The 24,805-nt window shown below is 41.9% G+C and overlaps 2 protein-coding genes across 4 annotated transcripts in view; one reads left to right on the top strand and one right to left on the bottom strand.

The window, feature by feature from the left end:
* Positions 1-13,576, bottom strand: part of LOC125446373 (zinc finger protein 271-like) — a 59,567-nt gene extending 45,991 nt beyond the window's left edge. The window contains exons 1-2 of the mRNA XM_048519911.2: positions 13,536-13,576; positions 7,357-9,471 (exon numbers count right to left, since the gene is read on the bottom strand). Of these exons, the coding sequence (XP_048375868.1) occupies positions 7,741-9,012 (1,272 nt within the window). The 5' untranslated portion in view covers positions 9,013-9,471; positions 13,536-13,576 and the 3' untranslated portion in view covers positions 7,357-7,740. Of the gene's footprint in view, positions 9,472-13,535 lie in introns of the transcript that reaches the window.
* Positions 13,577-13,616: 40 nt separating this feature from the next.
* Positions 13,617-20,392, top strand: LOC125446400 (gastrula zinc finger protein XlCGF71.1-like). Of its 3 annotated transcripts, XM_048519955.2 has the most exons (3): positions 13,617-13,902; positions 14,931-14,992; positions 18,760-20,392. In XM_048519955.2, exon 3 carries the CDS (start codon positions 19,198-19,200, stop codon positions 19,822-19,824), a length of 627 nt encoding a protein of 208 aa, XP_048375912.1. In that variant the 5' UTR covers positions 13,617-13,902; positions 14,931-14,992; positions 18,760-19,197; the 3' UTR covers positions 19,825-20,392. The 3 variants fall into 3 exon arrangements, with proteins under 3 accessions (XP_048375912.1, XP_048375913.1, XP_048375910.1); XM_048519956.2 differs by lacking the exon at positions 14,931-14,992; XM_048519953.2 differs by lacking the exons at positions 13,617-13,902; positions 14,931-14,992 and adding an exon at positions 17,289-17,333.
* Positions 20,393-24,805: the final 4,413 nt, after the last annotated feature.

Here is a 24,805-nt window from a genome sequence, read left to right on the forward strand (position 1 = left end):
TATTGACAAAAAGGATAATAACCGACTTAGAATGCAAGCTGACAAGGCATGTTGCTCATTAAAGGTGGCCTGTTAAACATGTTCTACATGTCAAACTATCTTTCTGGTGGATCTCAGGCCTTCTCTTCTTGGTTCCTTGAATCTAGTTTCTTCAATCATAATATTCTTCAAGATTTCAATTTTATCAACTTAACTCTGAACATACAAACAATCTATCGCAGTTTTAAAACTTCAACACTAGTCCCCAGTCCACCTTAACTTTGGAAGCTGCACACTTTATGGCTGCTGTGTGGAATGCCATTCCTTTCTCTTTCTCCTGAAAGCAGCTTCCTCATGAAACTTGCTCACATTCTCTTTAGGCAATAACCTTCAGCCCTAAGACTGTTTTCTAAAGCTGATCCCAACGCTGGATTTATCAGAGCAAGAATAGGCCATTTAGTTCTTCAAGCCTGCTCCATCATTCACTTTGATCATGGCTGGTTATCCAACTTAATATCCCCTGCTCCTGTTTTGTCCCCTTATTCTTTGATCCCTTTGGCCCTCAAGACTATATCTAATTCCTTGAAAACATTCAATATTTTGCTTCAACATCTTTGCTTGGCAGAGAATCCAAAGGTTCATTACTGTTAGGTGAAGAAATTTTTCACTGTATAGTCCTAACAATGGACCCTGTGACCCCTGATTCTAGGCTCCCAGATATTGGGAACTTTGTTCCTCTATTTACCCTGTATAGTCCTGTTAGAATTTTACAGTTATCAATGACACCTGCCCCCACCCCCCCAACCCCATTCTTCTAAACTCCAGTGAATATAGTTCCAATCTATCCAGTCTGTCTTTAAACGTCAGTCCTGCCATCCCAGGAGTCAGCCTGGTAAACCATTGTTGCACTCCCTCCGTGGCCAAAATATCCTTCCTCAGATAAGGAGACCAAAACTGCACACAAAACCCCTTGTGTGATATTCCCCCTCTGTTGATGTCAGGCTAACCCGTCTATAATTCCCTGTATCTTCTTTACCTCCTTCTTTAAATATTGGAGTTACATGAGCTACTGCCAATCATACAAATTGTTCTAGTATCTATTGACCTGGATTCTATAATTCCAACCAAACTAACCTCCAAACACCAAGAGATAATGCAGTCTGGAGCTGAAAGAATTCAGCAGGCCAGGCAGCTTCAGAGGAGCAGGAAAGCTTCAGAAAAATGATGCTGCCTGGCCTGCTGCATTCCTCCAGCTCCACACTTTTTTATCTTTGACTCCAGCATCGGCAGTTCTTACTATTTCAAAACACCAAGACCTAGGTCTCTGCTCTTTCTTCTGCAACTGGATCCTCAACTTCCTGACCCATGGACTGCAGTCAGTGAGAATAGGCAACAACACTTCCTCCATGATAATCCTCAACTCCACACTCAGCCCCTTACTATACTCCTTATACACTGTGTGGCCAAATTCTGACCTAATTCCACCTACAAGCTTGTCGATGATACTACCATTGTCGGTCTGATCTCAAACAATGAAGAGACAGAATACAGGAAAGATATGCAGTGCTTGGTAGCATAGTGTAAGGTTAACAATCTCACCCTCCATGTCACCAAACCGAAAGAGCTGGTCATTGATTTCAGGAAGCAAAGGTGGGAGGCACACCCCTGTCTGTATCAATGGTGCTGAGGTGGCCATGGTTGAGAGCGTCAAGTTTCTAGCAGAGACGATACCAGCAATCTGTCCTGGTCCAGCCACCTTGACGCAACAGCCAAGAAAGCACAACAATGCCTCGACTTCCTCAGGAGGCTACAGAAATTTCTCACGTCTGTAAAGACTCTAACCAACTTTTATAGATGTACCATAGAAAACATTCTTTCTGGATGCATCACGGCTTGGTCTGGCCCCTCAGCCCAGTCCATCATGCAAATCAACCTTCCATCCATTGACTTCATCTATCCTAGCCTGCACTTTCTCAACTGTATACTATGAATTTCTGAAGGAAAGATAATGTCTGGGAAAAACTATTTTGATTTTTGTAAAAAGGTTACTGGCATGTTGAGTAACAGTTCTATGGATGTGGTGTATATGCAAATCCAAATGGCATTTGCTAATGTTCAGACCAAGGTTTATGGGATAGTGTAGGGGGAGGGGCTTAGATTAGTTCACAGGTCGGCGCAACATCGAGGGCCGTAGGGCCTGTTCTGCGCTGTATTGTTCTATGTTCTATACTTCTCACTGTCTTGTGAAAACAGCCAACATAATCAACGACCCCTCCCATCCCAGTTATCATCTCTTCCAACCTCTTCCATCAAGCAGAAGATGCAAAAACTCAAACACATGTACCAACAGATTCAAGAAGAGCTTCTACCCTATTGTTTGACTGGACACCTGCAATCAGATCATTCTTCCAGCTAATCAGTATCATTATCTTGGTTTCTATTTACTACTAACAATCAACTCCCTGGAGCCCAAAGATGCAAAATGTGCCACACCTTCCCTCTGTTCATTCCTGTTTTTCTCTTGATGCTATATTATATTTTTGGTACTCAAAAGGCTTTCTCAACAATAATTCTATTTTACATATAAATTAAGCCTTTTGTCTCTGAACATATGTACAATACAATTTAAGAATTTAAGCCTTGTTAATCACATATGTATATTGACAAGTCAACAAAGCTGTGTTCTAAATAAACGATAGCACTGTCATCCATTTTTGAGGAACAGAATTGAAAAACACAGAAGTTATGTTGAACTTGTTCAGAATTTTATTTGGACCACACTCTGAGCACCAGGGACAGTTCTAATCTAATGAGTTCTAATCTCCATGTTCAAAAGAAAACTGGAGAAGGTGTGAAAAAAACATTGATAAGGGTGAGACTGAGAATTGAAAGACTGTAACTATCAGCAAAGACTCAACAAACCAACACTGTTTCTCCGCAGAAAAGAGAATGCTGATGGGTGACATGATAGAAATCTTTACAATGTTGAATTATAAATTAAGAATTTGGGTATCTTGAGAAAAGATGTTTCCACTTGTAGTGTGGACGATTACAAAATTAAGGTCTATCATACTGAGATGGTCAATAATAAAGCCAATGAAGAAATCAGAATAAACTTCACCAGGAGAATAATGAAAATGTGGAACTTGCTCCCACAGGAAATGGTTGAGGAAATAGTTTAGATGTAATTGATGGGAAGCCAGATAAGTCCATGAGGTAAAAAAAAGGAATAGAAGGGTCTGTTGAGAGCGTGACAGAAAAAGAGGGAGGGAGAATGCTCATGTGGAGCATAAGCACCAGGTGAAAGCTGTTGGGCCATATGGTCTGTATACAGGCTTTAAAAATTTGAATTAAAAATACTGGAAGTGTAGTTAATGTTTAAACTTGAGATGATCTTTCATCAAAAATCACCTGCATGACCATCATTCCTCCCACCTCCAAGTCACCAGCATTATTACTCTACATCAGTCTCTCCTTCAAATTGATCCCAACTTATTTTGTCAAAGCTGGTCATCCCCAATTCCTTGAGTCTCACTCTCACTCCCCAATTTAATTACAGTCCCCAAGTCCCACGCTGTCTTCCTGCTTCACAGGTTCTAAGTACTGGTTCTATCTTCACTCCTAATCTCATCTTTTCTTCAACTGATAAACAGTCATACTGCACAGAAACAGAAAATGGTGTGCTTGTATTGCCTCTACCAATTCCTTTGATATTGTCAGCTTGAAAGCCTCCAAGGATGAATAATGCTATTTCCGCACTTGAAATCTCTGACGTACATTGCCTTTTGCAAACCAATGAAAGCAGGAGAACTGAGGCAGCAGGTGCAATAACTGAAGTTCGTTCAGGTAAGTTTAAATCTCCACCTGATCTGCTGCTCAAAGTAACCTCCCTTTCACTGGTCAGTTTTGCAGTCTTTAGGAAACTCGTGTTCCTTCAGAAATGCTTCCATCAATTTGAATTTCAAATAATGTTCCATGTGGTAAAATGGTAACAGCCCTCAAGTCTTAATTTACATACAATGACAGTGAACTCATTTAGATATTAGAAGCCACAGCACAAAAAAGGTTTTTATCCAAGCATTCCATTTCATTAAAAAATGTGTACAATATTGTTTCAGAGCTGCTCCAAATACAAAGTGAATGGAAAAAAAACATAGATTGGTTCTAGTCTGTTACAACTTTTTCTGTCTGTTCACAGCAGTGCACACAGTCTATGAAGTGTTCAGCTTTTCTGACGGCATCTATTTAAGTTGTTGTTGACTCTTATCTGCTAATTGCTATTTCCTGAAATGACATTTGATTTTCTGAGGAATGTAATTGCTTTGGTAGCTCCATTACATCTGCTGAGGTAATTTAAATTCAATTAATAAATCTAGAAGTTAAATCTAGTCTCAATAATACTGGCAATGAAACTGCAAACAATTTTTGAAAAAAAAACTTTGTTTCTGTAAAGACCATATCTTTTCATTTTTGTGTGATTTAAAACTGGACTGAACTGAGAAAGAACTGTTTTGAAATATATTTTGAAATCCAATAATTTAATACCTGTTGTGAATGCTGTTTGTATAGTTGTATCGCCCAGCAATGTGCTGATGAACTGGTGCCGAAAGGTTGTTTAGTGAGTGAAGTTGACTGGTTCATTCACTAGTGGCCAGTTATCAGTGACAAAGGTCCTCTGCCTGTCAAAAACCAGATGAGTGGTTGCCAGGTACCTGAGAGGCTTGGGCTGTGAATAAGACAGAGAGAAGCCTTGTTCAGACCAGAAGAGAAGTCAGCACGTCTGCAGCAGCTAAAAGCTCTCTCTCTCAATTCTCTGTTGTAAGCCACTTTAAACCAGAAGAAAACCAGCTTATTGTTCCTTCAGCACATCCTGTAAGTTGGCTCATTCAATTGGATAAATCAGAGACCTTTCAGGTGTGAAATAGACACCCTTTGCCTTTTGCAAACCAACAGAAGCGCTTGGAAAAAATGAGGGTTGAAGAAAAGCTCTCAAATCAACAAGGACCAGCCTAACAAGTCCTGTGAACAAAGACTACAGAATGTTTTTTTCAGTTTTTGCATTGTCCACTTGTTTTTTTCCCTGTTCATGTTCACTTATATTTAAGGGGGAATTTATAAGGGTTTACAGTTTGAATTAGTGGAGTTCACTCAATTGAATTGTTTACCTGTTGCTAGATCTAATTGCCTGTAATAAATAGTTTTTCACTCTACATATAGAAATCTGAGCTGACATGCATGTGAAAATCAGGTAGTTTGAAGAATTTCTTTTAAAAATGCTAACTTTTGAGCTGGCTCACGAATATTGGGCTTGATTTCCAGCCTTACCCGGTCTGGTCTCTGAGTGTCTCCAGACCCACAGTGGTGCTGTTGACTCTGAACTGGCCTAACAAATCAATCAGTTCAAGGGCAATAAAGGATAAGCCATAAATGTTGCCATGAAAGAATGCAGGATTTGTTGCTGCGGATCCATAAAATTTGTTCAAAAATGGTTGACCTACAGGGCTGATGGTTACTCAGCTCCTTGTTCAGTTGGTGAAAAGCTTAATTAACTGTCTGCCATGAAAGAGCAACTGTTATGTAGCAACAATGACCATTTGTCACTCACTCTGTCCCAGTAGTGTTTCTGCTGTTGGAACCTTTGTCTGGGTGCAGCGTGACATCTGTCGTTGGACTGGACAACACATCATGTCTTTCTCCACTAAAACTGCCTATCATATAACAGTGCTGGATCTGTTGATTTTGTTTAATAATCTTTGTCAGTTTCTGCCAACATATCAGCCTTTCCATTTGAATGGCAATAGCGCAGAGCCGAAACCCCCAACTGTAAAGGAAGTGTCTGAATTCTTCACTGGTTAATTGAGGTCATTGTCACTGATCACAATGTCATGAATATCATGTCAATTGAAGTGTGCTTTCAGATATTCAACAATCAAACTCTGAGTCCTTGACAGCAACTGCTCTCGTTCTATGTAATTTGAATAGTTGTTGACTGTGATGAAATAATCAGTTCCAATGACAATGAAGAGCTCAACTACAAGCTTCATCCATGGGTTGTTATAGATGTTACGAGTCATGAACAGCGCTTAATCTTGTTTTGTATGCTGTTCATTACAAGCTTTATGCTGATTAGATTTAGATTAAATTCCCTACAGTGTGGAAGCAGGCCCTTCAGCCCAACAAGTTCACACCACCCATTGAAGCATCCCATCTAGACCCATTCCCCTATAACCCACACAAACTTGAACACTACGGGCAATTTAGCATGGCCAGGTCCTTCAACTCATTGCTCATGTTTGGCCAATGTAGGACTTTTCTTACCTTCCTCAGACTAGACTTAATTCCTTGATGGTTTGTGCAGGATGTGTTTCAGTATCTCTTTTATTATCTCGTCACGGATAATGACCCAGCCCCCTTTGTACAGATGCCACCTTGGACGATCACCTTATTTTTGTTTGTCCAATAACCTCTTATCGTAAAACGTGTATCCTTAATGGCCATCCTTTCTTAAGCCTCCCAGAACATTTGAAGGGCCGCGCTCCATTGTGAATTTGTTTGATTGGTAGAAGACATTTGTCTGTGGGATTCAATGTGATCCTTTGAAAACACTTACGAACAGATGAAATTGATTTGTGTTTCTTATCTGAATCCATATATCGTGCCATTCAGTGTGTATTAATGCTCTGAACCAAACCAGAGGGGGTTGCTCCAAGTCCTGTGTTGCTGACATCACACTGCAGGGTGGATCCATTGTTGACATCATAATCCCTCAGTACTAGTGTTGTCATCACTAGTTTGACTGGAGTGAAAGGTGTTTCTTGTTCAGTGTCCCAATATCACTCGCAAGGCGGTTCACATTTTAAGAACAAATTGGGCAATAATTTGTTTAGTTTGTTTCTGTGTGGTTTAACTGTTGTTCCAGGAGGTCCAACAACTGTTTGCATGTTTTATTACAGTACTCAGACTGATTGTGTGAGTCTGGATGAACACAGCAGGCCAAGCAGCATCTCAGGAGCACAAAAGCTGACGTTTCGGGCCTAGACCCTTCATCAGAGAGGGGGATGGGGGGAGGGAACTGGAATAAATAGGGAGAGAGGGGGAGGCGGACCGAAGATGGAGAGTAAAGAAGATAGGTGGAGAGGGTGTAGGTGGGGAGGTAGGGAGGGGATAGGTCAGTCCAGGGAAGACGGACAGGTCAAGGAGGTGGGATGAGGTTAGTAGGTAGCTGGGGGTGCGGCTTGGGGTGGGAGGACGGGATGGGTGAGAGGAAGAACCGGTTAGGGAGGCAGAGACAGGTTGGACTGGTTTTGGGATGCAGTGGGTGGGGGGGAAGAGCTGGGCTGGTTGTGTGGTGCAGTGGGGGGAGGGGATGAACTGGGCTGGTTGAGGGATGCAGTAGGGGAAGGGGAGATTTTGAAACTGGTGAAGTCCACATTGATACCATATGGCTGCAGGGTTCCCAGGCGGAATATGAGTTGCTGTACCTGAATCTCCAGCATCTGCAGTTCCCATTATCTCTGATTGTGTGAGTGCTCTGATTTAGCAGGAGATACGCTGACTGTGTGAAAGCCTTGTCACACACCTCATCTCCAAATGGTTTTTCAACACTGTGGATCCACTGGCATTTAAAAAGATTCAGGCAAGTGAGTGAAAATTTTGTCATAAATATCACAACGGCAGTCTTTCTCCCATGTGAATCTGCTGGTATCTGAAAAAGGCTGAAGATGTCAAAAAAGTTCTACATCAAAAGTCAAAGCTTAAGAATTACTCCACCATGTGAATCCTCTGATGAAGCAGGAGGTTCCATGACCTTGAGAACGACTTGTCACACATCTCACATGTGAATGGTTTCTCTCCTGTGTGAATACTTTGATGTCTGCGGAGGGTCGATGGGTCTGAGAAAGATTTGTTGCACACCTTGCATATGAATGATTTCTCACTTGAGTGAATTCTCTGATGCAGCAGGAGTCTTGATGAATCAGAGAATGATTTATAACACACCTCACACTTGAACGGTTTCTCCCCAGTGTGAATACGTTGGTGTGTGCGGAGGTTTGATGAGTCAGAGAATGATTTTTCACACACCTTGCATTTGAATGGTTTCTCCCCTGTGTGAATCCTCTGGTGGAGCAGAAGTCTTGATGAATCAGAGAATGATTTATTACACGCCCTACACCTGAATGGTTTCTCTCCAGTGTGAATACGTTGGTGTGTGTGGAGGTTTGATGATGACGAGAATGATTTTTCACACACCTTGCATGTGAATGGTTTCTCCCCCGTGTGAATCCTCTGATGGAGCAGAAGTCTTGATGAATCAGAAAACGATTTGTTACATGCCTTACACCTGAATGGTTTCTCCCCTGTGTGAATACGTTGGTGCGTGCGGAGATTTGACAGCAAGGAGAATGATTTGTCACACACAACACATTTAAAAGGCTTCTCCCCTGTATGAATCCGTTCATGTTTGTGGAGATCTGATGACGCTGAGAATGATTTGTTACATACCTCACACTTGAATGGTTTTTCACCTGTATGAATACGTTGGTGTTTGCGGAGATCTGATAATGATGAGAATGATTTTATGCAGACCTCACATGTGAATGGCTTCTCTCCTGTATGAATGCGTTGGTGCACGAGGAGGGTCGATGACTTTGAGAATGACTTGGCACACATCTCGCACGTGAATGGCTTTTCCCCTGTGTGAATACGTTGGTGTTTGTGGAGTGTTGATGCATCTGAGAATGATTTGTCACACACCTCACATCTGAATGGTTTCTCCCCTGTGTGAACACGTTGGTGCACATGAAGGGTCCATGACCGTGAGAATGATTTCTTGCATACCATACATGTGAATGGTTTTTCTCCAGTGTGAACACGCCGATGGTTCACCAGGCCTGATGACTGTACAAAGCCCTGGTTACACACCTCACATTTGAATGGTTTCTCCCCAGTGTGAATGCGTCTGTGATTCATGAGCGTCCACGATTGTGCAAAGGCTCGGTCACAGACCTCACACTTAAAGGGTTTCTCTTCCATGTAGCTGATGCTACGTTAATAGTCATACAGTTTTGTACCTTACATGTTAGGAGATCTTAACAAGCCTGTGGAACTCCCCTCACACTTCAAAAACCTCTCATCTGTAGGAATGAGTCAATGGTTCACGAGACCCGATAAATAACTAGAGCTCTCACAACATTTAGAGCCCATTCGCTCTTCTTCCTGACTGATCACCCACAGCCAAACCTTCAGAAAGGCTGGTTCTGATAAACATTCCACACTACTAACCAGTTTCAGATCTGATGATGTGTCAAAGCTCCCCTGACCTGATCAATTTCAAGACGATGATTTCACTGCCTAACCTTCTCTGTGCTGAGCAATTCTGTGAATGAACTGGATTTCTTCCCACAGCTGTGCACTTCTTCCTTGGGGATGGTCAGGATCTATCTCTGCTGTCTATCCTCTCTGTACTCTCGGGTTCAGTAAAGTGCAACCATTCTGTAAGACAGGAAAAGGAAATATGAATTTCTCCAATTAAAGCAAAATAATGCAGATGTTGAAAATTTGAATTCTCCAAGATTTTTGTGCTAATTTCCCCCAATTCTGTCTCCTTGCTTGTGGAAGGGTTGATTCAGCAGATTTTTATTTATACTTTAAAGGGGTTTGGGCGTTGCTGTCCAGCTCCATAAATCACCACAGCCTCTGTTGTATGGCTAAATCCACAGTGTTGTTAGGGAGGAAGTTCCAGGATTTTAACCCAGTGAATGTGTAGGACTGACGATACATTTCTAAGTCAGGATGGTGAATGGCTTGGAGGAGAACATGCAGTTGATGGTGTTCCCATGCATCTGCTGTCCCTGTCCTCCTGGCAGTGAAGGTCACAGGCTCAGTCATTCTCATCAAAGCAGCCTTTATAGGTTGCTGCAGTGCATCTTGTAGATGAAAAACATTACTGCCATTGACTGACACTAGAAGAGCCCAAATTAAGCATTATTGTTCAGGCCACAAGGAAATAAATAGCACTGTCATAACACCTTCCATCACTTTGCTGATTGACAGTTGACTGACAGGATGCTGATCAACTAGGTTGGATTTATCGACAGGAATACCTGGAGAGTTTTTCAAATTTCTGGATAGATGCCAACCCTGTGGCTGTACTGCAGAGTATGGCAGGGGCACAGCTAGTTCTGGAGCAGAAGTCTTCAGTACTTTGGTCAGAATGCTTTGAGGGCACAAGGCCTTTGTATCCAGTAGCTTCAGCTATTTCTTGATATCACATGGAGTGAATCGAATTGGCTGAGGACTGGCATCTGTGAAGCAGTCAAATGGATGAGATGCACATTGTCCACCACCATTCATGAGTGGATGTGACAGGCCTGTAGAGCTTAAATCTGAATGATTAATTGTGGTATCACTTAACTCTGTTGATTGTATACTGCTTCTACTGTTTGGTATGCAAGTAGTTTTCTGCTCTGGCTTTGCCAGTCTAATGACTCATTTTTAGAGTTGATTCTCAGGCTTGATGGTACCAGTAAAATGGGGGATATGGCAGGCCACAGATTTGCGTTTGAGTATAATTCTGATGCTGCTGCTTGTGACCCACAGCACTTCCTGGGCACCCTGTTTTAAGTTGCTAGATCTGTTTGAAATGGAACACTAAATTGTTGGAAATTCAGCTCCACCATTTACTCAACCTGTCCCTGTCTAAGTTGGAACCATGGCGTTATTAGTGTCTACTTGTATATTGTGTAAAATGTTGATTCAGAAATTTTACGATACATAGCTGGGGCAGACTGGACTTGAACATAGCCCAGAGGTAAGGACAATTCTACTGCGCCTTAAGAGCCTCAACACATTGCAGGAGATTCATAATATGGGGCTGTGTCCCGACAAAAACTGTGTATTGGTCTTTCCCACCGAGACTGCCAAGAACAGGTAGATTGATGAGAATGAGGTAATGCAGGTTTGCCCCTTCAGTTGGTTCCCTCACTACTGCGGAAATCCCAGTCCAGCAGCTATGTCCTTGAAGGCTCAAACAGCTTGGCCAGTAGTGATGCTGCTGAGCCACAACTGTTGGTGAATATTGATAGTAATCAGGAGGTTATCTTTTCTGATGGTATGAACCAGTGAGAATGGATAGAGTCTGAAGTCAACGGTGAAGACTCCCAGGACAACTCATTCCAGACAGGATACCATTTTGTCAGCTTCACAGAACATACCCAATGATGGTGATTGTCTTATCTTGGACATTTTCTGTTCCACATGATTCTGTGAGAGTGATTCTGTTGGAAGACTAAACTGTAGGACAGATCTTGTAATTTTTACATAAGCTCCCAAATATTAGTGAAGAGAGCTGCTGAGATTTCCAGTACTGAGGCCGATACTAGGGTGCTCTGTCCTATTTCTTTCCTTTGTAATTTTGCAGTAGTTTGAGCTGATTGAGTACCCATTCAGAGAGTGTTTAAGAGTCAACTACATTTCTGTGAATGTGGAATCACAGATGGGGCAGACCAAGTAAGGACACAGGTTTCCTTTCCACAAGGGATATCAGCATGCCCAATTGATTTTTACAACAATGGTTTCAATGTCCCTTATTTAGGCTCACATTTAATTCCAAATTTATTAACTGAATTTAAATTCCAGCGGTTAATGTGGTGGAATTTGAACACATGCCCTTAAAGCATTATCCTGAGTCCCAGAATTACGAGTCCAGTAACAACTTAATATCTCCTCCTTAGTAAAGACTGTTTCAGTGAGTACCCGTCTGCTATTCCCCTGCATGGGGGAGAATCAGATGTAAATCACTGTACAACCCTGTCCTTCCAGGTCCCAGACCAGAAAGCAGAGTGATAAATCTCCCCAAGTGCCATATTGGAGCAAATGTCAGGCAAAGTGCAGGGCAGGTGAAGAATCACAGTGCTTGTTTGTGTGCACAATGGGATTTTAAAGACTACTGGTACAAGGACTTACCAAGAATTCCAGAATATCTGCTGAGAGGTGGGTTATTTAGGAATGGTACATGGTAAAATCAGGATGAAATCAAATGTGACAGATGCTGTAGGCTGGGTTATGCAGTTAATAAGCCACATGTTTGGTCAGCTACATAAAAAGATTCACTCAGCCTCACTGAAAATCCCTCCAAACAAACTCAACACACAAAGGATGGGAGGAAATTGAAATTTGCTTCCACAAATAACAAATAATTCAAGTTCAGCTGTCAATTTTGATTCTGAAATCGATGGATTTCTGTTCACTGAATACACCGGAGATCTGGGATGCTACAGGAATATGGAGTTTAATGCAGTGCAAAGTTGGGTAGGAGGGTGATCTGTGAAGAGGATGTAGAGATGCGTCAGTGAGAGTTGCACAAGATGATTGGGAAAATGAGTGGTAGATGAAGTAGAACATGATAAATGAGAAGATCTGTACTTCCGTAACAAACACAGGAAGGCAGATCTTAATGTAGAGAGATTGGCAAAGGGGGAGGTGCAACAAGACTTAGGTGTTTTTGAACATCAGTTGCTGAAGGTAAGCATTCAGGTGCAGCAGGCAGTAAGAAGGGAAGTGGAGTTTAGCATCTACAGTGAGAACATTTAAGTACCAGAGCAGAGATGTCTTGCTGCAATTGGAGACAACACACTGAGAGTACTGTGTGCAGTTTGGTCTCCTTATCAGTGGAAGAATGAGGACAGAGTGCAGTAAAAATTTACCAGACTGATTTCTGGGATGGCAGGACTATGGAGACAGACTGCTTTCATTCGACAACATTAACTGGAGTTTAGAAGAATGAAGGAATCTTATAGAAGTCTTTAAAATTCTAACTTATCTATAGAGAGGAAATGCATAAAGAATGCTCCCAATAAGCAAGGAGTCCAGAACCAGGAATCACAACATAAGGATATGGGGTGATGGGAATATGGGATGTGGGGATAAAACTGGATTAGGGTAGGGTTAGATGATTAGACACGATCAGATGGAATGGTGGAGCAGATTCAAAGGGCTGAATGACCAACTCCTGTATGATTCTGTATTTCAGCCACAGATAGACCATCAACTCACTGATTGGTGAGAAACACTTAAGGCACTAAGTGGCAGATTCCTTTCCTTCCAGACTGCCCCAAAAGGAAGCAGCTGTCCCTCAGTCCTGCTCCTCCATCACGGAAATATTGCCTTAAAGGAACTGTAAAATTGCACTCCGCAGAATTAGAGCAGCTCCCAACACACACACACAGAACTCCACCAGAGGAAATCAGTAAGAATCCTCAGTAATTCTGCATCTTCCAGATAATTACACCTCACCTTCTCATATTCAGGAATGAGCCATCAACAAAAGTCAGCCTGGAAATCAGAAGGGAAATGCTTTTAATAAACACACTAAATATCCAACACAGCTCCAAACACTTCAGTCCAAAACACTGCGTAAACAGCTCTCTCAGATGGATCTTCTCACACAGCGTAAGGGACATTTCCACCCCTGACTGCCCACAGGATAGTCAGGCTGCCTGAAGACTGGTGTGGATATTATGGAATACAATTTGTATAAAAGCTGCTCCTTCACTCACCATCTCCTCACTTGGTTTTCAGTCCCTATGGGAAGTGAACCAGCTCTGGAAGAGGAGAGAATGGGCAGAGTGGGTGGGCTCTCTGATTGACGTCTCTCACAGCCAATCCAAATATTTCTGCAGCAACATGAGTTTCCCGAAGTTTGGGAAACTGACCTGTGAAATGGAGGTGACTTTGAGCAGCAGATCAGGTGGAATTTTAAACTCTTCATTGTCCCATCTGAATAAAACCTCACTTATTGCAGCTGCTGTCTCTGTTCCCCTGGTAAATGTTTGACAGAGGTTTCGAGTGTGGGAACACTTCATCCTTGGACACTTTCAAACTGGCCAGAGTGTGATATGGATTCTCGGATGTGTTTAACAACAGGTGAGAGGAGAAAGATACCCAGCATCCAAGGCAGTGATAGTGTACAGTGGTGGCATCAGCACATGCATGGTGTAGAGAGAGGAATTGAGATGGAGAGAGATAATGGGAACTGCAGATGCTGGAGAATCCAAGATAACAAAGTGTGGGGCTGGATGAACACAGCAGGCCAAGCAGCATCTTAGGACCAAAAAAGCTGACGTTTCGGGCCTAGACCCATCATCAGAAAAGGGGTATGGGGAGAGGATTCTGAAATAAATAGGGAGGGGGGGGAGGCGGACTGAAGATGGATAGAGGAGAAGATAGGTGGAGAGGAGAGTATGGGTGGGGGGATGCAGGAAAGAGAGGGAATCAGGAGTCAGAGTGGAGCACAAGAGGGATGTTAAAAAGGAGTTGTTTCATCAATTTCTTTTTGACAATGACAAAAAAAATTGAAAATTACTCTTGATCTCTCCAGACTATAAAACTAATCTTGGAAGTGTGTAAGGTTAACATGTTACAACGAGGTATGATGAGCTCAGTGAACTGGATTACTTTTATATAATATTGCTACAGTGCTAATGCCTTCCAGGGAGGAGATCTGATAAGCCTGTGGAGCCCTCCTCACATGTAACAGCCCATAGGATTGAGTTGTGGTTCTGATGGAAGGTTCCACACCACTGACCAGTTTCAGGTCTGATGATATGTCAAAGCTTCCCAGACCCAACTGATTTCCAGATGATAGTTTCACTACCCAACATTCTCTGCTGGGCAATGCTGTGAATGTATTCCCACAGTTGTGCAGTTGTTCCTTGGGTGATGGTCAGGATCTATCTGCACTCCATGCTGTCTGTATTTGCTGATGTAGCAATCCCTCTGTAAAACAGAAAAAGGAAACATGATTTTCTCCAACTCTCTCTCCACCTTTGCTGAAAGGGCTGACTCCTCAGTTAGAGACTATTCCACAGTGAGTCTGCTATTCCCTTGTTGGGGCAAATCAGGAGCAAGTCTTTGTCCTCACTTGACTGTCACACACCCTCTGTTTTCAACAGGGACACTCGATGTGAGCAGGAACAGACAATGTGGCTCCTTTCTTTCCACCTCATCTGCCCAGGTACTGTGAAGGCAATGGAAGAGAATTTAAAATTTATTGTTAGCTTGTGTCATACTGCTCAAGTTCAGTTTTTTCCTTCACATAAAACTCAGACTCTATTTTTTGGCATCTCCAAATAAGTCATTAAAAGATATTTCAGTAAATGTTCTCCAGATACAGCAACAAAATTGAGATTGAGAATTCACATCTAACTATGGAAAGTTTCATATGTAAAACTGCAATAAGATATGGACTATTGAAGGACTGTGAAAAGGGAACAATGTACCTGTATCGGAGATAATGGGAACTGCAGATGCTGGAGAATTCCAAGATAATAAAATGTGAGGCTGGATGAACACAGCAGGCCAAGCAGCATCTCAGGAGCACAAAAGCTGACGTTTCGGGCCTAGACCCTTCATCAGAGAGCATGAAGGGTCTAGGCCCGAAACGTCAGCTTTTGTGCTCCTGAGATGCTGCTTGGCCTGCTGTGTTCATCCAGCCTCACATTTTATTATCAATGTACCTGTATCGACCCTGTGTATCCCTTTCCTAAGTATTCTGTAAATTTCAATGAGATCACCACTCATTCTTCAAAAACTCTGCTACTACAGACCCAATTCGCCTAAACTGCCTTCATAGGACAGCCCTGCCATCCCAGGCACACTTCTAGAAAACCTTTTTTGAATTCCGTCTATGGCAATAATATCTTTCCTGAGATAAATAAATCAAAACTACATACAATACTCCAGGTATGGTCTAACCAAACTCCAACATAATTGAAACAGGATTTCATTATTCCTGTGCTCAGGTTATCAGGCAATAAAGGCTAACATTCCATTAACTTCCCTAATGGATCACTGCACCAACATGCTAGTCCTGTGATTTGTTCACAAGGAGTCACAGGTCCCCTGCCACACCTACACTTCCCAACATCAGAGCATTTAAGAAGAGTGGAAAACTTCACAAATTTCCACATATTGTTATGGAGGGGGATAATTAAAACACAAGCCTCAATCTGTTATGGCATGAGTAGGAGTTCCTGTCTAATAATTACCCAGAGAAACCTACATTTCCCCTTATATTAAAAAGAATGGTTAAAAGGAAAATCTCTGATCTCCACTTAACAAGTAACAAGAAATATTTTGTTAATTTTTAATGAACAAATTAACAAAATTGCTAATAAACTGCCATTTCCCCCTTAGACTGCTAATTACTTCCTAACTGGTCTAAATTGTACTAAAATACTATTCAAAGATACACAAGTCTCACTTATTAAACCCAATTAATAAGAAAACAATAAAATTAAAACCTAATCTCTCAAAAGTTCGCACACACTTTCTTCTAGAATATTCTGTCTTCTCCACTCTCTTCACAAATGCCTTTCTTCCATTAATTCTGCTGTTAGGGATGTTTGTTTCGCTATAATTTCTTCAATGAGGACTTTGAACTAAAATACCATCTTTGGTTAATTTGATGGGTTTTCTCTGAGAGCTAAATGGTGCTTACTCTTTACAGGTGGGAGATGTCTGTCTCTGATTTTCCAAATGCCCTGATCTTATACATCCATAATTACTTAATCAAATTCTTTTAATAAGTTTGGTTTCAGGTTATCTCCATCATCAGATTTAAATTTAATTGGCTTTCTGCATCCAGGTGCTTGGATTAAATTAATGGGCCAAATTCAAACTTGTTGTCTTGGGGAAAAAAATGCTTTTTGGCTGTTCTCTCCAAAATGTTTCAATTCGGCTCCCTCCATGCACCTGCATTTATAAACTTGCAACCTCAGACAAAGCACAAGCTCTCAAAGGGACCATGGCACTCTTTTTCCCAACAATAATTTTTACCAGTAAATTCTAACTTCCTTCCAGTTCTGTGACAACATTCCATCTGCAGTGTTCATGCCCGTTCATTAAGTCTGTCCAAATTCTCTTGATGCTATTTCCTCTTAGCTATGTATCAACCAGAAATTTGGAAAGTATTTATACTATATATGATATACATGTGAACAACTAGGCTTTCAAGCGCCCCTCGTTGTGGTACCCAACGATTCACAGCATGCCAACAAGGAAAAGACACATTTACTATTTTTGTCTGAAAATCAATTTGTGTTATCCATAAGGATCCCATCACCTTGACGAGCTAGTTTAAAATCAAGCCCAACAACACTAGCAAATTTGCCTGTGATGTTCTTGGTCCAATTTGTTAAGGTGTAACCTGTTCAGCTTCCAATATGTCATTCATGTGCCTCGTTTACCCTACTGTGACTCTCTCCTCAATTAGTCAGCACCCGTTCTTCTTCTTCCTCTTCCTCTTCCAGAGCTGGTTCACTTCCTATAGGGACTGAAAACCAAGTGAGGAGATGGTGAGTGAAGGAGCAGCTTTTATACAAATTGTATCCCATAATATCTATACCAATCTTCAGGCAGTCTGACTATCCTGTGGGCAATCAGGAGTAGAAACGTCCTTAATGCTGTGTAAGAAGCTCCAACTGAGAGAGCTGTTTACTTAGTGTTTTGTGTTGAACTGTTTGACTGGAACTGTGTGTTGGATGGAAGCATTTCCTTTCTGACTTCCAGGCTGAGTTTTGTTGATGGCTCATTCCTGAATATGAGAAAGTGGGGTGTCGTTATCTGGGAGGTGCAGAGTGCCTGCGAATTCTTACTGATTTCCTATTGTTGAATTCTGCGTGTGTTGGGAGCTGGTTGTTATCCTGCGGACTCTGAATGTTCACTTCTGTCACTGTGTTGGAATGTGGACGTTGCCTGTCTTTTCAAATCCCTCTGAGCACCCTACCTCACAAACCTTTTAAATCCCGCTAATGTCCCAAAGTTAATAACATCCCGTGGCATAATGTTGAAAATGTGGCACACCAAGCTCCTACATTAATGACCAGAGAATCTGTTTTCTTATTGCGTTGACTGAGGTATTGTTACTGTCCCTGTAGGGACCAATAAAATTTTTAAAAATTTTATACTTCCAGCAATCAATTTAAAGAGATTGTACAACAAGTTTTTAAATGTTAAAGATTTTAGTGAAGTAGATCAAACAGAAACAGTGATTAATCAATACCAAAGAAGTAACCAATGCACTAAATGATATCAGAAATATTCCTACTTCAGTGTTTAACGCCAAGAAACAAAGCATTCTTCAGTTTATGTCTCTCCATCTGCATAATCACAGTTTTTATGCAAATCAGTTTAACATCACCCTCAGCTTCCAATCGGTTTGCTTCTCCCGAATTGAATGAATTTTAACATTGACCCCATTTAAAAATGAATTGCTGAATTTCCAGAGACATCTGAACCAATTGTCAACCCTGAAGTTCCTCCAGTAATTCGTTTCCCAGCCACCCCGAACAAACCTTCTGGAGTCTTTAGATTGTCACAGGATGTGTCTTTTCAACTACTGTCCACATTCCTTCCCACATTCTGTTCAGCAGTTTTCTCGCTGCTGGCTACAATGGCTGCAGTCCTTTGTCTTGCTCTCTCTCTGTCCATAATCTCAGAGACAATCAGCAGTTCTTGCCTCCGTTTTCAGGTGTGATTACTTTGAAGCTTGCGTAACACTTCCAAGAATACCCATTGTAGACAAGAATATAAAACTACTTCAAAACACCCTTTCCAATGTCTACTGTTATACCATATATTAGAAACATAACAATCTTATGAATTTATCATTTATAATACACTCCTGACTTTTGATAGTGGGGAAGATTGGAGTTGTCAGCCCCTTCAGCAAAGGAGGAGAGGGAGTTGGAGGAAATCATGTTTCCTTTTCCTGTTTTACAGACGAATTGCACCGTACTACATCAGAGAATACAGCGAGGATATATACCACAGATCCTGATCATCACCCAAGGAACAACTGCTCAACTGTGGGAAGACATCTAGTCCCTTCACAGCATTGCTCAACACAGAAAGTTGGGCGGTAAAACCATCAATGTTTGGGTCAGGGGAGCTTTGATATATTATTAGATCTGAAACTAGCTGCTCCATCTGTCAGAACCAACCTTTCTGAAGGTTTGGCTATGGGTGATCGGTCAGGGTGAGGCTGGGAAGAAGTGAGTAGAAGTGAGCAGTGTGGTCGGAGCTTCAAACATTATCACACCTTACGTATCACAGACTCATTCCTAAAGCTGAGAGGTTGTTCGAATGTGAGGAAGGTTCTGTATGGTTATATGATCTTCTTATCCAGTAAGGTGCACCTATTACAACCACTTTTAACACATGGACAGCCACATGGAAGAGAAACCATTCAAGTGTGAGGTTTGTGATAAATCATTTGTGACATCCACAAGGCTCTTGAGACACCAGATGATTCACAGAGGAGAGAAGCCCTTCAGATGTGAGGTTTGTGAGAAGGCTTTCACCCAATCCTCCCACCTTCAACGACACCACAGGATCCATACGGGGCAGAAACCATTTACATGTGAGGTGTGTGACAAATCATTCCTGGATTTATCGAACCTACATGCACACCATCGTATTCACACAGGGGAGAAACCATTCATTTGTGAGGTATGTGAGAAATCATTCTCAGATTCATCAACGCTGCGCAAACATCAGCGCATTCACACAGGGGAAAAACCATTCCTGTGTGAGGTGTGTGAGAAATCATTCTCACAATCATCGACATTACGCACACATCAACGTTACCACACAGGGGAGAAGCCATTTACATGCAAGGTGTGCGCAAAATCGTTCTCGCAATCATCAAACCTCCGTACACACCAGCGCATTCATACAGGGCAGAAAACATTCACGTGTGAGGTGTGTGACAAATCATTCTCAACTTCAGGGCAACTCTGCAGGCACCAACGAGATCATAGAGGGGAGAAACAGTTCAGGTATTAGGTGAGCCATAATTTGTTCTCAAGATCACCGAACCTCCTCCACTGGATGATCAACACAAGGCAATACCTTACAAGTGTGTTGCTGCAGGATAACTTCCATTATCTTCCAAACTTTGGGGTCACTACAGGATTCACAGATGGGAAAACCTCTTTAGCTGTGATATCTGTAACGAGGCTCACTCACTCCTCTGATACCTTGAACCATTGGTCTATGTACATAGGTGAGACATGTCTTAGATGTGAGGTTTTTGATAAGGCTTTTACGAGGGTGGATCACAGTTGTTTCTCAGGACAAAATCCCATCATGAGTCAATCATTTAATAAAGCCTTCATACAACTGAAACATTAGTGAATCCAAGCCATCCAGCCAAGTCCACACCCAATCTATCATCCCATGTGTGAACCATGCACACAGTGTCACAGTGCAGGGTGTTCAGTGGGACTGGGACACAACAAGAAGCAGTTTTCACTCCCATCAAACACCTACTGATGACATCACCAGTGCTGACATTATGATGTCAGCACTGGAGCCACCCTGCAGTGTGATGTCAGTGACACAGGGAGTGAGGGCAACCTGTTGTGTTTGTATCCAGAGTGTTAACACAAACTCGTAATTCAGATATGACCTGTGCAAAGCTATCAGAGATGCCAAGAAAAAGGCAGTACCGGACCAAGTTAGAAGTGCAAACCAACTATATGGACACCTGCTACCTGTGGCAACATAACAAGATACAAAATGAAGCAGAGCAAGACAGCAGACGAAAACATATCTCTCCCTGATATCTCTCAATGTTTTCTACAGTCAGATCGAGTCAAATGCCAGTGGCACAGTGTCATTTACTCCAGCAGCCCCGTATGCACGTGTTCCCTCTGTCACCGCTGCAGACATCAGATCGATCTTCCTGAGAGTCAACCAAGGAAAGCGACAGGTCCAGATGGAGACCCTGGCTGTGCACTCAGATCCTGTGCCAACCAGCTACAAGACCCTACTTTCTTCAAGAAGATCACCATCATCCTGATACCAAACAAAGATGTGCAATGTGCCTTAATGACTCCCACCCAGTGGCCCTAACCTCGATAATCATGAAGTGCTTTGAGAGGCTGATCATGGTCCACATCAACTTGATTCACTGAACATGCCTTGATCCCATGCAATTTGCCTACCAACAGAACAGGTCCGGAGCAGACACCATTTCCATAGCCCTGCACTCATCCCTGGAACATCTGGACAACAAACTCTGTCAGTCTCCTACTCAGCAACTATATCTCTGCCTTCAAAATCATAATCCCCTCCAGACTGATCTCAAAGCTCCAAGACCTAGATCTAGGCTCTGCCCACTGCATCTGGATCCTCAGCTTTCTGCCCATAGACCGCAATCAGTGAAGATAGACAACTGTACCTCCTCCACGATAACCCTTTCAGGCCCCTATTGTACTCCCTGAACACCCACAATTGTGCAGCCAAATTACAAGTTTGCTGATAACACTACTGTGGTCGGACAGATATCAAACAATAATGAGTCAGAATACAGAAAGGAGATAGAGGGCTTGGTATTGTGGTGCAATGATAACAACATCTCTCTCAATGTTGGTAAAACAAAAGAGCTGATCATGACTTCAGAAAGAAATGAATAGAATACTCCCTATCTACACCAACAGAGTGGAGGTAGCGAGTGTTCAGAGTGTCAAGTTCCTAGGAGTGGCAATAACCCACACTCTGTCCTGGATTTCCTTTGTAGATGCAATGATCAAGAAGGCACAACCATGCTTCTTCTTCCTCACGTGGCTTAGGAAATTTGGTGTGATCATAAAGACTCTCACCAACTTTTACAGATGCACCATAGAAGGCATAATGGCCTGGTATGGCATTGCTCTGCCCACGACTGTAATAAATTATGGAGGATTGTGTGCACGGCCCAGACCATTATGGAAGTCTAGCTTTCATCATGGACTCCATTTACACTTCTTTTTGCCAATGAAAGGCTGTCAACATCATCAAAGACCTCTCCCACTCCAGTAATGCTCTCCGACAACCTTTTCCATCAGGCAGAAGATACAGAAGCTTAAACACACAAACCAACAGATTCAAGAACAGCTTCTTCCCTGCTGTTATTAGACTGATGAATAGACTTTCTGACTTCAAACAATTTTGATCTTGTTAATGTAGATCTTGCTTCACAAATCTCCTGTCCAGTGTAATCTGTGTGCTTGACTCTGTCTAAGCACCTTATGCTCTGTATGTCCTTGCTTCCTATGATTTGCCTCTCCTGCTCACAAGCTAAACTCTTCATTGTACTTTGGTACATGTGACTACAATAAATCAAATCAAATCAAATAAACTGAACAACACTATAAGTGGATTCAGAAAGTAAGGCTAGATATTGTCTTTGATTGTGAGAATTTCAATCAGTACCTCCTTAGGAGATACAAAGTATCGGCAGAGCCAAATTACAAGCCAGTGAAAAACATCTTTCTCAAATTATTTCTATCCAATACATTTGGAAAAGATGTTACTTCATTTGTACAGATATTTCTTGGAAGTGAAGTATAAGCAAGAGAAGCAGATGTACATCACTAAAATACTGTTGACAATTGTAGTCTCTCTGAAGGAAACTGAAGCTGGTACAATGTGTGAAATATTCCAGATTCGACATGAAACAACAGCAAAGTGCTCTGGAAGTCATCAAACCAGCAGAGATATTGAATCTTGCAGACAGACACATTACTCAGGTCAAGAAAACTAGATAACAAGGTGCAATTCAAATGTTACAGGAATTTGTGATGAAAGGTGGCCTGAAAACATCAAGGACACCCCTGTTGCTGTCAGTTTTGAACAAACAGAGATGAAGTGATCACCCAAAACTGGCACCTTGTACAAACATAACAGGCTTATTATCCCTAAAGAGATGAAATAAAGAGATACTGAAAAGAGACACATCACACACAGACCATTTACAGAATCAAGTTAAGTCTGAGCAAGGTAAGGGAAGTGAGTGGCCAAAAGTGAGTAATAAGGTGAAGGACCAGCCAGTGCAGTGCTTGTAATGAACATCAAACTAAACAAGATAAAGAGCCGCTCGTGACATCCCAGACAGCCCATGGAGAAGCTTGAAGTGGAGTTCATTCTCACTGGAACTGATGATCTTATCTCAGTCAACTACTAGATATTTTCTAATCAACTGGTTCAGATATGTTATTACACAACAATTGATGGTGCATGCTTGGAGGGCCGAAGGTCCTGTTCCTGTGCTATAATTTTCCTTGTTCTAATCCTGAAGCAGTTTGAAATTGAATGTTAGATTTCAGGCCAGCGATAGGAGCACTACCACTGCATCACAAGAGCCTTCACAGTCAACCACTATTCACAGAATGGTGAGTTACAGCAGCAAATGTCACTGACTCCCAGTGAGATTGTAGAATGTCTGAAAACACACTTCAGTCATCATGACATTCTTGACATTGTGATCTTTAACAATAACCTCATTTCACGAGTGGAAAATTCAGAACTTCATGCGCGATTGGGAAATTCAGCACCACACGTCAGTTCCATACTATCCTCAGTCAAATGGAAAAGCTGATGCAGCAGTGAAAAAGGCTATGGAGCTGGACCTAATATAGTACTATGGAGAGAGAAAATTGTCATAATGAGTCATTTTCAAGTTGGCGGAGAGTTGGCACAAGGATCAGTACTGGGATTTCAGCTATCGACTGCGTTGAAAATAAAGAGACAACAACATCTGATATTAGAAATAATGGGAACTGCAGATGCTGGAGAATCCAAGATAACAAAGTTGTTAAGTTGTCACACTTTGTTAACATCTGATATTAGTTCTTTCAGTCATCACAGAATGTGAATGTCACTGGATAGGGCAGTATTTTTGCCTATTCCTAATTGCCCGGGGGTAGTTGGAAGTCAACCACATTGCTGTGGGTCTGGAGCCACCTAGAGGTCAGACCAGATTTCTTTCCCTGAAGGGCATTAGTTTACCAGATGGGCTTTTCTGACAATCAGCAATGGTTTCATGGTCATCATTGGACTCTTAATCCCAAAAGTTACTGAATTCAAACTACACTATTTGCTCTGGTAGGATTTGAACCCAGGTCCCTAGGACATCTCTTGGGTTTCCTGGATTAACAGCCTTGAGATAAGGCCACTCAGCCATCATCTCCCCTCAGCTGATTAGTTTGCTGGTACAAAAGCTGAAATGTCAGAACACTGAGAATTGACAAAGAGACATGGACAGGTTAAGTGTGTGGACAACATGTCAGATGGAGTATGATGTTAGGAAGTGTGAAGTTATTTACTTTGGTTGTAAGAATAGAAAAACAGAATATTTTTTACAAATTGAGAATCTTCTAAGTGTTAATGTTCAAGGAGAAATTTCTGTTCTCCTTGAAGGAGTTGCAAGTACAACAAGCAATTACAGCGTCGGCTATTATTGCATGAGGATTGGAGAACAGAAAGAAGCTTTGCTACAATTGTACAGGATTTTGCTGAGACTATATTTGGAGAATTGTGTGCAATTTTGGTTTCTACATTTTAGAAAGGATGTATTTGCCTTGGACGTTGCATAGTGAAGCTTCACTAAACTAGACAACAATGTGAGTTCACAGCTGTGGAGGGTGGACCATGAATGGAAGTTTGTCCAGATGGGCAATTGGAAGGGAAAGAAGTAGCAGAAGTAGCTGATGGGATTGGATCAATCCCTGAGCAGAGAGAACAGTAGCCAGGGAGCACAGATTTAACATAATTGATGGAACGACTAGAGGGGAGTTAAGAAGTTTTTCACCAGAGTTTAGTGAGGGCTTGAGCTCACTGCCTGTGATGATGATAAAGGCAGAAATTTTCATTTAATACCCTTTCAATAATCTGGGACATGAAGTTGAATGAATAACTTCTCCAGATTTAAAACAGGGACTTTTGGCAGTCTTTCAGAAAGGATGCATTCAAGTTAAAAGAAGTCAATATTTGAAAATGTGGA

The sequence above is a fragment of the Stegostoma tigrinum genome, chromosome 34 (assembly GCF_030684315.1).
Source record: "Stegostoma tigrinum isolate sSteTig4 chromosome 34, sSteTig4.hap1, whole genome shotgun sequence".
In the NCBI taxonomy this organism is placed as follows: Eukaryota; Metazoa; Chordata; class Chondrichthyes; order Orectolobiformes; family Stegostomatidae; genus Stegostoma; species Stegostoma tigrinum.

Coding starts and splice junctions, on each gene's coding strand:
- LOC125446400 (XM_048519955.2), top strand. CDS start 19,198: ATGGACAGCCACATGGAAGAGAAACCATTCAAGTGTGAGGTTTGTGAT.